Below are 13,658 nucleotides of genomic sequence, written 5' to 3'. Positions count from 1 at the left end.
TGGGAACTAGTCTCCAAGTGTTTGAATGTTTTTCAATTTTTCTATTGTAGTTGATTTCTAGTTTCATGCCATTGTGATCAGAGAAGGTGCTTGATATGATTTCAATCTTCTTAAATTTATTAAGACTTGTTTTGTGTCCTAACATGTTGTCTATCCTAAAGAATGTACCATGAGCACTTGAAAAGAATGTATATTCTGCTGCTTTGGGGTGAAAGGTTCTGAACATATATATTAAATCCAGTTGTTCTAGTGTGTCATTTAAGGCTGCTGTTTCTTTGTTAATTTTCTGTCTGGAGGTTCTATCCATTGATGTTAGTGGGGTATTAAAATCCCCTACTATTGTAATATTGCTGTTGATCTCACCCTTTTTGTCCATCAAAATCTGTTTTATATATTTAGGTACTCCTATATTAGGCACATATATATTTGTAATAGTTATATTTTCCTGTTGTAATGCTCCTTTTATCATTATGTAGTGCCAACTAGCGGCAGCTTTTTGAATCACAACTCCTATCTCAGATTTCGTTCAGATCTCGAACAAAAATAAAGACTGAGTCGCAGCTTGTATCCTAAAAAATTTGTGTGTTGGTCTTTGTATCTCAAGGTACCACTGTACTAATATTTGACAAAATAAACTTTAAAAATAAGGCTATATTAAGAGATAAAGAAGGTCACGTTGGCGCACAAGTCCAGTATTGGCAGTTTGATATACGAGTTGGCTGACTTACAAGCTTGGTTACAAAAGGAATTAAATTTGTATCTCAAGGTACCACTGTATTGCTACCTCAGCTTTTTTTTTTTCCTTTTTGTTTGCATGAAATATTTTTTTCCATCCCTTTACTCTCAGTCTATGTGTATGTTTTGTTCTGAGGTGGGTCTCTTGTAGCCAGCATATGTACGGGTCTTGTTTTCTTATTCATGCCGCTACCCTATGTCTTTTGATTGAAGCATTTAATTCATTTACATTTAAGGTTATTATTGATATGTAGTTGTTTATTGCCATTTTATTCTTGAAATCTATAATCCTCTTTTTCTTGATTTCTTTTTTCCTTTGCTCTTTTTTTTTTTTACAGAGACAGGGAGTGAGTCAGAGAGAGGGATAGACAGGGACAGACAGACAGCAACGGAGAGAGATGAGAAGCATCAATCATTAGTTTTTCATTGCGCACTGCAACACCTTAGTTGTTCATTGATTGCCCTTTCATATGTGCCTTGACCGTGGGCCTTCAGCAGACCGAGTTAAACCCTTGCTGGAGCCAGCGACCTTGGGTTCAAGCTGGTGGGCTTTTCCTCAAACCAGATGAGCCTGCACTCAAGCTGGCGACCCCAGGGTCTCTAACCCGGGTCCTCTGCATCCCAGTCCGATGCTCTATCCACTGCGCCACCACCTGGTCAGGCTCCTTTGTTCTTTTTATAGCAAGCTTCTTAACATTTCCTGCAGTATGGGTAGGGTTGTAATGAATTCCTTGAGTTTTTTTTGTCTGGGAAGATTTTTATTTTTTCTTCAACTTTAAATGATAATCTTGCTGGATAAAGAAGTCTTGGTTGTAGGCACTTGTTTTGCATTTCTTTGAATATTTCTTGCCATTCCCTTCTGGCCTCAAGTGTTTCTGTTGAAAAGTCAGATATCATCCTTCTGGGGGCTCCTCTATAGGTAATTGACTTCTCTTGCTGCGTTTAGTATTTTTTCTTTATCTCTTAACTTTGGTATTTTAATTATGATGTGTCTTGATGTAGGCCTCATTGGGTTTCTCTTTACCGGGACTTTCTGTGCTTCTTGAACTTGTGTGACTTTTCCCTTCATCAATTTAGGGAAGTTTTCAGCTATGATTTCTTCAAACAGGTTCTCTATCCATTATTCTTTCTCTTCTCCTTCAGGAATCCCTATGATGTGGATGTTATTTTTCTTCATATTGTCATAGAGTTCTCTTATAGTTTCCTCAGACTTTTTGAGACTCTTTTTTTTTTTTTTTTGCTGCTATGTTTCTGTGTTTTTATTTATCTTGTCCTTTAATTCACTGATTCGATCCTGTGCTTCATCCAGTCTGCTGTTGATTCCTTCTAGTGTAGTCTTCATTTTTGATATTGTAATTATCTTTTCTGATTGATTCTTTTTATGATTTCAGTGTCCTTTTTCATGTTTTCACTTTCTTTATTTAGGTGCTCATTAAGTCCATCCATTGTAGCTCTGAGATCCTTAAGCATCCTAACAATCATTATTTTAAATTCTGCATCCAGTAATTTAGTTAGCTCCATCTCATTCAGTTCTTTTTCTGGGGATTTCTTGTTCCTTCATATGGATTACATTTCTTTGTCTTCCTATTTTTCTGTGTGCAGTTTGCAAGCTTGTTGAGGTTGTGTGTCTGAGGTTGGTATATGGAATGCGGCTCCTCCTCCAGGTCTTTATCCCTCAGCCTCTGCTGGTTGCTTGGATTTTAATTCTCCTTAACTAATGGAGTCACTTAAAAGTCTTAATTTCCCTGCTGTTTGTTTGCTGAGCCCAGCAGGAAACTTTGTGTTTAGGATGGGTGTCATGGGCATATCTTGCTCTTTGCCCCTTTGAAACTCTATCCAGGAATGTGGTGGGTATGACTTCTGAGAACCAGAAGGTATTGTCTTCCCAGTTACTCTCCAGGGCAGGGCATGTTTTCCATATCAGTAGTGGGAAGTGTAGCTCAGTTCTTCCTGGGAACCTGAGTCACTGCCCCTCCCCTTTACTTCTTCCTTTCCGAACAGTTTTTCATGCTGATTGGAGCTGGAGAGCTTTTTGGAGGTGGGTCAACTGGCTCCACACTAGGCTTGTGCTGAACGGAGGAAGTGATCCCTCCCCCCCAGCTATGGCCACCTCGGCACTGGAGAATGACTCAGCTCAGGTATTCTTCTCCCCGTCACCATTTGTGTCCCTGTGCCTTGATCTCCTCACTCTCCTCATGCAAGACCAATCCACTCAGCCCTCCTCACCCCTGGAGACCCAGGCAAGTGGCTGTGATATTTTCTGTGCTGGTCCTTTAAGACTGCAACTTCTTTGTCAGCTGTTTCCCACAGACAAAAATCCTGTTCTCCCCACTCAATGCTGTCAGGTTGTTTACTCCAGTCTCTGGGTTTCTAAGCTGGGGCTCCGGTCCTGGGACTGAGGACCCCCACCTCTCAGGGTGTCTCTCCCCACAATGAAAAACCCTCTGGACCCTCAGCTGCCCTTCACTCCTGGGAGCTGGGGAGCCCCCACTGCATCCCCACACTTTTTACCAGGCTCGGTGTGGTTTCTGCTGTGCTCCTTGGTTTTTGAGTTCTGTTCTTTTAGTGCAAAGTTGGTTTTCACGATGATTGTTCTTAAATTTAATTCATAATCCAGTGTGGGCCTGTGAGGTGGCAATTTGTATATCTGCCTACTCCACTGCCATCTTGGAATCCCCTATGTTTTTTGAGTTAGACTATGATGTTCACAAAATTCTCCTGTTTTTTGTATTTTTGCTTTTTATATTGAGTTGGAATGTAAGCACTATTTTATTTACAAAAAATAATGTACAGATTAAAGTAATCACCTCTTTTACCCAGTTTGTTCCCCTTAAAATTTATTCTTTTCTGATATCCATATGACTACTCCTGAATTATTTTTGTTGAACTCTGTTATTTTTATCAGTCACTTTGTTTAACCTTTGTCATTTCATTTTAGGTGATCCTCTAAGAAATGCATGCACATGCACACTCAAGCACAGATGTACACACACAATCTCATTTTTGATCCAAATTGAAAATCTAACTTTATTTTTATTTATTTTTTATTGAATATATTGGGGTGACATTGGTTCATGAAACCATACAGATTTCAAGTGTATAACTCAACAAAACATCATCTGCACACTATATTGTGGTCCATCACCCCAAGCAAAGTCTCTTTCCATCCCCATTTATTCCCCCTTTACCCATTTCAACTTATGCCATCCCCTTTCTTTCTGGCCATCACCACATTTGTGTCTATGTGATAGATATAGGCATGCAAACGAGATACATACATATACATATACATATACATATACATATACATCTATATATTTTTTTCTCTTAATTCCTTCGCCTTCTTTCATCCCATCCCAAGCCCCTCCCCTGTGGCAGCTGTCAATCTGTTCCACATATCCATGTCTCTGTTTTTATTTTGTTCATCAGTTTATTTTGTTCATTAGATTCCACTTATAAGTGAGATCAGGTAGTATTTTATTTGTCTTTCTCTGACTGGCTTATTTCATTTAGCATAATACTCCCCAGGTTCATCCATGTTTTTGCAAAAGGTAAGATTTCCTTCTTTTTTGTGGTCAAGTAGTATTCCATTGTGTAAATGTACCACAGCTTTTTTATCAACTTATCTACTGATGAGTACTAGGGCTGTTTCCAGATCTTGGCTATTGTAAATAATGTTGCAATGAACATAGGGGTACATATGTTCTATTGAATTAATGTTTCAGATTTTTTGGATATATTCTCAGAAGTGGGATCACTGGGTCAAAAGGCAGTTCCATTTTCAAGTTTTTGAGGAAACTCCATATGGTTTTCCACAGAGGCTGTACCAGTCTTCATTCTTACCAACAGTGTGTGAGGGTTTCCTTTTCTCCACATTCTTGTCGGCACTTGTTTGTTGATTTATTGATAGCCATTCTGACAGGCATGAGGTGATATCTGATTATGGTTTTCATTTCCATCTCTCTGATTAGTGATGTTGGGCATTTTTTCACATGCCTATTGGCTATCTGTATGTCCTTTTTGGAGAATTGTCTAGTCATGTCCTTTGCCCATTTTTAAATTGGGTTTTCTTGCTGTTGAGTTTTATATGTACTTTATAAATTTTGAATATTAACCCCTTATTAGATATATCATTGGCAAATGTTCTCTTATTGAGTGGGTTCACTTTTCATTTTGTTGATGGTATCTTTTTCTATGCAAAAGCTTTTTAGCTTGATGTCATCTCATTTGTTTGTTTTTTTCCTTTGTTCCCTTGCTCGAGGAGGTATATTGGCAAAATATTGCTATGAGAAATGCCTAAAATTTTTACTTTCTTTCTAGGATTTTTATAATTTCACAACTTACATTTAAGTCTTTAATATGTTTTGAGTTTATTCTTGTGTATTGTGTAAGTTGGTGGTCTGGTTTCATTTTTTACATGTATCTGTCCAATTTTCCCAACACCATTTATTGAAGAGACTGTCTTTACAACACAATTTATTGAAGACACCGTCTTTACTTATTTTATCTTGTTGCTTCCTTTGTCAAATATTAATTAATCATAAAGGGGTTTATTTGATATTCTGTTGCATTGATCTATATGCCTGTTCTGTGCCAATACCATGCTGTTTTGATTGCTATGACCTTGTAATAGTTTGATATCAGGTAGAATAATACCTCCAATTTTGGTCTTCTTTCTCAAGATTATGGAGGCTATTCAGCGTCCTTTGTGGTTCCATATAAATTTTGGAAATATTTGTTCAAGATCTGAGATATGCCATTGCTATTCTAATAAGAATTGCATTGAATCTATAGATATCTTTGGATTTTATGAAATTATTATTTTTAGAGGGAGAGGAAGGGAGAGAGACAGGAACATATGTGCCCTGACCAGGGACCAAACCAGCAACCTCTCTGCTTTGGGACAATGCTTAAACCAACCAGCTATCCGGCCAGGGCTTTTTTAATGGAAATTTTAATTATGTTAATTCTTCCAATCCATGAAAACAATGTATGCTTCCACTTAATTATATCTTCTTCTGTTTCTTTCTACAGTATCTTATAATTTTCTGAGTCTTTTACCTCCTTGGTTAAATTTGTTCATAGATATCTTATTTTTGTTGTTGTTGCTGTAGTAAATGGGATTGTTTTCCTAATTTCCCTTTCTGATAGTTCATTATTGGTATATAAAAATGTCACTGATTTTGAATATTAATTATGTATCTTGCTACTTTGCAGAATTCACTTATTGGATCACATAGTCTTTTGGTGGAGTCTTCAGGGTTTTCTATATCCAATATCATGTCATCTGCAAATAATGACAGTTTTACTTCTTCCTTTTGAATTTTGATGCCTTTTATTTCTTCTTGTCTGATTGCTGTGGCTAGTACTTCCAGTACTATGTTGAATAAAAGTAGTGAAAGCAGATATCCCTGTCTTGGTCCTTATCTTGAGAAACACCTATAGTTTTTACCCATTGAGTATGATGTTAGCTGTTGATTTTTTGTATATGGTCTTTATTATGTTGAGGTATGTCCCCTCTATTTCCACTTTGCTGAGAATTTTATCATAAATGGGTGCTGGGTTTTATCAAATGCTTTTTTGCATCTATTGATACAATTACGTGGTTTTTATCCTCATTTTGTTTATATGATGAATTCAAGTTTATTGATTTGTGAATGTTGTACCAGCCTTGCACCCCTGAAATAAATCCCACTTGATCATAGTGTACGATCTGTTTAATATATTGCTAAATCCAGTTTGCTAATATTTTGTTGAGATTCTTCCACCCTTAGAATCAAAATCAAACACCACATTATAACCTACGATACAAGGCTCTTGTGGCCTGGCCTTTGCCAACCACCCCAACTTCTCATCCCTTCTTGTCCTCTCTGTTTATAGTCCAGTCACTACACCTTCCTTCAGTCCCTCCAAAATCCTGATGGAATTTCTGCCAAACTCCTTGCACTGGCTCCCCTCACTACCTCCACATCTTTGCAGGCCTGACTCTTCCGTGTCATCCAGGTGCCAGATCAGGGAGACTCAACCTAAAGTGGCCTTTCCCCAACATCCAAGTCACCCAATTCTACTTTAATCATAATGCTCACCACCACCTAAAATTACATAATTTTTTTACTTGTTTATGTGTTTCTATCCACTAACATACAGAAGTTGCCAAAAGTAGGTTTACAGTTGTAATACAAATAATACAATAATTAATAAATAATACATAAACTACTGTTTCACATACCCACAACCAACAACCTACTTTTGTCCACCCCTGTAAAAACTCCTTGACTGCAGAGAACTTATGTTTTTTTTTTCTCACTTTGTGTCCTCAGTGACAACGCTTGCTGGCACTAACTGGTGCTTAATATAATGGGTCAAATGAAAATGATGCTCAGTAAATCCATCACTGCCCTGATACAGGTATAAAAAGATGGAGGGTTGGAATCAGCAGATTCAGATTTAAATACTCTCTATACCACTCATTAGATGTGTTTTTTAGCAAGTCATGTGATCCTCAATTTTTTTCATCAGAAATATGTGGATAACAACAACGTATACTGTATGAGCTGTACAGAGCTGCTATAGGCATTAAATGAGAGAAAAGACCTAAATACTTGGTCCATGATGGGCATACAATAAGAATTTAATAATATAGCTAGTATATATCGCACACACTTTTGTGTTCATCTTCACTTGGCTTAATGGTTCTACTGCTCTGCCTTTGAGACCTCAACCTGGGTGTTCTTACCAATAATGTGTCTCAAAAGCACAATCTGAATCACTTAATATTCTCTAACCAGTCCCAACCACACACTAGCAGAGTATGAGCTTTATAAACCTAATCTAGTGATTTACCTGAAAATATAAATAGCCCCTACAGCATAATGCAGTGATTTCAAGCAGTCCCCATTCCACCTACTGCCTCAGAAGTCCGTGGGTAGTACACACACACAGCTCTATACAAATATCGCACATGCTGAGAGGCATAGGGTAGAACCATCTTTGCATGCACCATTAAATCTTGTGGCCCTGGCTGGTTGGCTCAGCGGTAGAGCATCGGCCTGGTGTGCGGGGGACCCGGGTTCGATTCCCGGCCAGGGCACATAGGAGAGGCACCCATTTGCTTCTCCACCCCCCCTCCTTCCTCTCTGTGTCTCTCTTCCCCTCCCGCAGCCAAGGTTCCATTGGAGCAAAGATGGCCCGGGCGCTGGGGATGGCTCCTTGGCCTCTGCCCCAGGCGCTGGAGTGGCTCTGGTCACGGCAGAGCGATGCCCCGGAGGGGCAGAGCGTCGCCCCTGGTGGGCGTGCCAGGTGGATCCCGGTCTGGCGCATGCGGGAGTCTGTCTGACTGTCTCTCCCCATTTCCAGCTTCAGAGAGGTACAAAAAAAAAAAAAAAAAATCTTGTGAGCACAGGTTAAAGAAATAACCCCTCTTATGGCAATATTGGCCTCCTTTAAAACAGAATGGCAGGAACAAGGAAATCTTTATCACTTTTATTATTTTTATTTGGACAACATATATACATATGTACAAAAGACCCACTGTCAGAATCATCTAGTATAATTTTGTTTGATTTACAAAAACAGGACAGCAAAATAACTTAGGTCACTAATACTGTACAAAAATAAAACTGATTAAACAGTTGTAAAGGTCAGTATCTTACAGTGTTACAGATCATTCATCTATTGTGAAAGAACAGCGCAATCTATCCAGAGTGATGAGTACTGTGCTAAATCTGCAAACTGACTAATCAGTTTCTGTAATTATAACTATCGAATATAATTATCAAAAGAAGCATGATGTAGAGACAGACCTTAAAGCCAGGGCGTCATTCCAAAGTGGTGAAGGACTTTCTTCTTCCCTAACCAAGGAGAGGAGTTACCTTAACTCTAAAACTATTAAATTTTCCAGAATATGACAACTACTTACAGTATTAAACAACTTTTCTTTCTTTTTAAACACCTGCAATAGTCTTTCAAAAAATTCAGTTTGGTTAAAAAAGTAAACAAAAATTACTATCCTGCATTTGGATTTTTATCAGTTAAATCCATGGTCTTTTTAATATAAAAAGTAATTGTTTCATAGTTTTAGTGTTCAATGAACTCTAGTAGTCCTAGTTGAACCATATCTTCATGTAGTAAATCTAATTAGAATGCTGGTTCCTGCTTTGTGACATTTCACAAAAGGATTTATCACAAAGAATAAAAAGCCTTGAGTTTATACGTTACATTACTATAACATATAAGAGAATATCAAATGTGTGTTCGTCAACACCTTGAAAAGGCAAGGAGCAACTTTTTTGGGGGGAATAAATTGTGCATTTTTTTTTAAAAAACAAGTTGCTGCATTTACATCCATCTAAGTGCTGGACAAAAGCCACATATAGATTTACTCCTGAAACTACAAAGATTGTCTTTCACTGACTTTGCTTGGTTTTCCTTCATTTCTTTCTGTGAGGGAAAGATGAGTTTGTACAAGTTCGTGGGTTGCTAGGCAACCTCAAACTCCTCACTCACTCAAAGGCCGCGTGAAGAGGATCACAAGCAGAACCATTCCATGAGTTCAGTAAGAAATAGGCAGCCTAACCTATTTCGTATGGAAGAACAGATGTCCTTAAAACTTATTTTGGACACAGAAATTAAAATTTGGTTTAAAATAAGCGTTTCAAAAATCTGAAACAGAGGTAGAAAGTGTTATTTTTCCTGACATGTTTTCCCGCGAGAAAACACTTTCCTTTTTATCCCATGGACTGCTCTCAGTCCCTAATGTTAAAAGCAGTTCTCTTTAGAGAACTAATATAACTACGTCATTTAAACAAAACCAAAAGAAAAAAACAGAACCCACCGTGCTAATGATGGCTTTGTATTGGAAGTAGGAGTCAGCTGTGACCCGCGCCTGCTGCAGGAGCCCACACTGGTTCTGAACTGGAAACGAGCCTGTATCAGGTGAAATGAATTCACTGGCAGGGAGGCACCCCGGGTTCACACAACACATCTTACAGCACACGTGTCAACCAGGGTGTGCCAGAGCTCCCTGTTTTAAATATCAGCTAAAATGGTCAGAAGACGTTATTTCTGAAGAAAAAAAAATGTAAACATTTCCGCACGATCATTGTTGACTCCCCTATTTGAGGTTTCTTCTTCATTACGAAAATTCAGTTCATTTTCTTTCTGACCATGTAAAGGCCAAAATGAAGTGTTCAGGTAAATGGCATATTGTGGATGTAGTGGTTTAGGCCATTGCAGACACCTGGATACAAGATACGTAGTGGTGAGGCTTCTGATGTGAAAGATACAGTGACATGTTTTCCTTTGTATGTACTCCATATGACTCCATTCTCCAAGAGGGACGACTATGCAGTCCCCTCTGAAATCCCCGTGGTATTTTCCCTTGGCACTCACTAATAGGGTTGTATTTTTCTTTTCACAGTTCAGCTCCCTTTTCATTTTACCTAACTCTTGTACTTGTTAGTGGGAGTTGTAAGGACATGGAAGGAGACCAACAACCCCCACTCCCAAAAAATCGGTGTTTCTAGAGCTAGCTACTGTTATGCACCCGTTCAAATAAAACCCAACAGAGTCAAAGCCTTTTCCCTTTGTGGCATTACGGTATAATAAGTTGATGTTAACTAAAAGAATAGGAAAATTTGGAAAAGTTTAAAAGAGTCAAAATTCTGTTTGTTCTTTTAAAATGAAACAACAACAAAAAAACCTACCCTCCTTCTCCTTCGGCATCTGTTGTATATGCTCTGCCCTCACATCTGCTGTGATTTCTTAGGGAAACGTGTATACTGTAAAACAAGCAGATTATAACGTGGTTCCAAAAAGAATGTCTGCTTCTATCCTTAAAGCATGAACTTAACTTATTCATCCTCTGCATTACAAATTAAAGTGCAGCTTATGTTCAAAAAATACAATTAATACAAAGCAAGGTTTAAAAGTTCTGTACTTAGTGTAACCTGTCCAAGGTTTGTCTTGATTAGTATAAATTCAGACTGCTTACCCATTGACTATAAGTAACTTTTGTGTTTTCAAGTCTTTAGGTGACATCATGCTGGAGGAGATGTGTGCTCTTGCTTGCATAAAGACAGCTGTGCTATGGCGTTTATTTTTGTTTGTTTGTCTCAAAAGTTAACGTGATTCAAGAGAGTGGTTTTGCTAAAGAAACCAAAGCACATTTGTCATTACATTAAAAGGTACAAAAACAATTCTGAGAGACAGCAAGCAGAAAGGGCCCAGAATCACTGTGTGATGCCACAGGTCAACTCAGCCAGTCAGACATATGTACACCAGTGTTGAATCTTTAAAATTCTACCCCAATCTTGGTCTTACCCCCCACCTCCCTCCACCCTCTATCCCCTCCCACCCCAGGAAAAAATCAAGGAGAGGAAAAAAAAAAAAAAGCATTTGCCTTCCCTCTGAAAGTTTGATCTTGGGCTACAATGTGCTTTTTTAAAAAAAACAATGCAGGGAGAAGAAAAGTAGAATAGTGACCAAAGAACAGGACTTCCTGTGCTGGCAGCGTGCCTCTTCTGGGGCTTCGTTTCCACATGTCTGTCTGTTTGCTGGGAGTAGTTTTGTCTTTCCGGGTCCGTCCCTCCCTGGCTTCCGCGGGTAGCACCTCACAAAGGGTTGGCCAGAGCCTTTTTTGATCGCTTGATCATACTGGGGTGGAACTCGGTGTGACGCCGGGCATGCTTGGTGAGGTGGTCGCTCCTCATGAAGCGCTTCTCACAGAGCGGACAGCGGAACTGCTTCTCCCCCGTGTGGGTCCGGTAGTGGCGGGTCAGCTCGTCGGAGCGGGAGAACTTTTTAAGGCAGTCTGGCCACGTGCAGGGAAAGGGCCGTTCACCTGCGAGAAGGGAATCAAGACAAGATACAGTTAAAGAACACAGAACACAAATTCTGAAGGCTGGGCATGGTCAACAGCCCTAGAACTCAAAGGATAAATCCTTTGTCTATCAGTGTTATGGGCAGAATTATGAGCCTCTGTCCCAGTCATATGTTGAAGTCCTAACCCTCCAATTTCTGAGAAAGTGGCTGCAGTGGAAGATAAGGCTTTTGCACTGAGAGTACGGTTAAATGAAGTCATGAGACTGGGCCTGAACCCAGTGACTGGTGTCCACGTAAGGGGAGATCAGGACACAGACGCCGAGGAAAGGCCATGTGAAGATGCTGAGAGAAAACAGCCACCTACAAGCCAAGGGGAGAGGCCTCAGAAGAAGTCATCTCTGTCAAACAGCTTAATCTTGGACTTCTAGCATCCAAAACTGTGAGAAATATGCCTGACCAGGCGGTGGCGCAGGGGATAGAGTGTCAGACTGGGATGCGGAGGACCCATGTTCAAGGTCCCGAGGTCGCCAGCTCATCTGGTTTGAGCCAAGCTCACCAGCTTGGATTCAAGGTCACTGGCTCGAGCAAGGGGTTACTCGGTCTGCTGTAGCCCCAAGGTTAAGGCACATATGAGAAAGCAAACAATGAACAACTAAGGTGTTGCAATGAAAAACTAATGATTGATGTTTCTCATCTCTCTCTGTTCCTGTCTGTCCCTATCTATCCCTCTCTCTGTCTCTGAAAACAACAACAACAACAAAAAAAACACCTGCGAGAAATAAATTTCTGTTGTTTAAGCCCCTCAGTCTGTGGTGCTTTGTTATGGAAGCCTTAGTAGACCAGCACTATGAAGAAATTGCTGAGAATCATTTTCTCTAAGCAAATGAGCTTGCTTTGTACCCAATGGGTCTCCAAGAGCCTTAGAAATTATTAGTTCTGTTTTAATTCTACATGGTTGCTGGTTTTGCATGTTTTTCCAGAGGAGTCAAAAACCTCAGGTCTTTGCTAAATTTCATGACATTGCAGAAATGGTAGAGAAGAGAGGTGTCCAGTCCTCCTAACCTCCCACCTGAAACAGACATTTCCCCTCGAGCTCCCAAGGGCTGTGGCCACCTTGCCTGTCTAAGCAAGTCTGGTGACTGGGAACCTAGTACCGACAAGAAAGCTTGCATGTTCCTCAGCATCTCTGTCACATACACTCCCTGGTGTCAAGGCTGCCTCCCTGTAAAGGCCACACTGTTTTCACACTAAAAGTAAGTTTGTGCCCTCTGCCACATCATAATCCTTTACATAGCTGAAGAGAGGTCACATGACTTTCTCTAATCTTTCCGTCTAGACTAAACAATCAGAATCTCTTCCATAACTCTCATAAAAGAACCAACATTATTCTAAAATAATAACCTAAATGTAGACACAGAGCTGAGAGCAGTATCTTATTGAATTTTCACAAAACACCTCCTAGAGGTGGCCCATTTTGCAGATTAGAAAACAGAGGTGTAACACTAGACAGTGGTTCCAAATCCCTACCCATTCCAGTTACTTCCCTCAAATTCACAGAATTGTGTTGCATGTAAAGTGCAACTAAATCCTGCTTTCCAGATGGGATCAGGCCAGCATAGAGGCCTCCTGACCCCAGAATGGCAGGGGAGGGAGCTGTGTCCATGTTTGGGGCACACACGCAGCAGAAAGGCAGAAGCAACTGTTTAAGATGAAGAGTCTTGCTGGCTCCTCCCGTGAGTGACTACCATGCACCAGCTCCTGGCGCCTGGCTGCCCTTCACACCTTTCCAAGCACAGCCCAAAGCAGCTGCTTCGTAGATGCAGGGCACACAAACTCCTACTTTTCACAGAACTCTCAGACACTCCTGTGGCAGATGTGAGAAGTGAATATTTTCTCCCTTCTGTCTCCACATTCCCGGAACCCAGAGAGAGACTCCAGAGGCTGGGAGCTGTCCAGCATGGTGCATCTGAACCATCAAAAGGTTAAGTCATTCTTTCCCCCCAGCTCCTCCCAACCTGTGCCAGAGATGGAGAAATAATGATAACAACCACACAAAACCTCTATCACCTTCATGGCAACCTATACAGGACTAAGGTTTTATC

At 40.1% G+C, this 13,658-nt stretch overlaps 1 protein-coding gene across 1 annotated transcript in view; it reads right to left on the bottom strand.

Moving 5' to 3' along the window:
- Nucleotides 1-8,202: 8,202 nt before the first annotated feature.
- Nucleotides 8,203-13,658, bottom strand: part of KLF9 (KLF transcription factor 9) — a 29,454-nt gene continuing 23,998 nt past the window's right edge. Inside the window, exon 2 of the mRNA XM_066257109.1 lies at nucleotides 8,203-11,575. Coding sequence (XP_066113206.1) covers nucleotides 11,346-11,575 — 230 coding nt within the window. The 3' untranslated portion in view covers nucleotides 8,203-11,345. The remainder of the gene's footprint in view (nucleotides 11,576-13,658) is intronic.

Source organism: Saccopteryx bilineata, chromosome 2 (genome assembly GCF_036850765.1).
Source record: "Saccopteryx bilineata isolate mSacBil1 chromosome 2, mSacBil1_pri_phased_curated, whole genome shotgun sequence".
NCBI classification, from domain to species: Eukaryota; Metazoa; Chordata; class Mammalia; order Chiroptera; family Emballonuridae; genus Saccopteryx; species Saccopteryx bilineata.
Note: the sequence above shows the minus strand (reverse complement) of the source record. Positions and strands in the feature narration are given on the sequence as shown.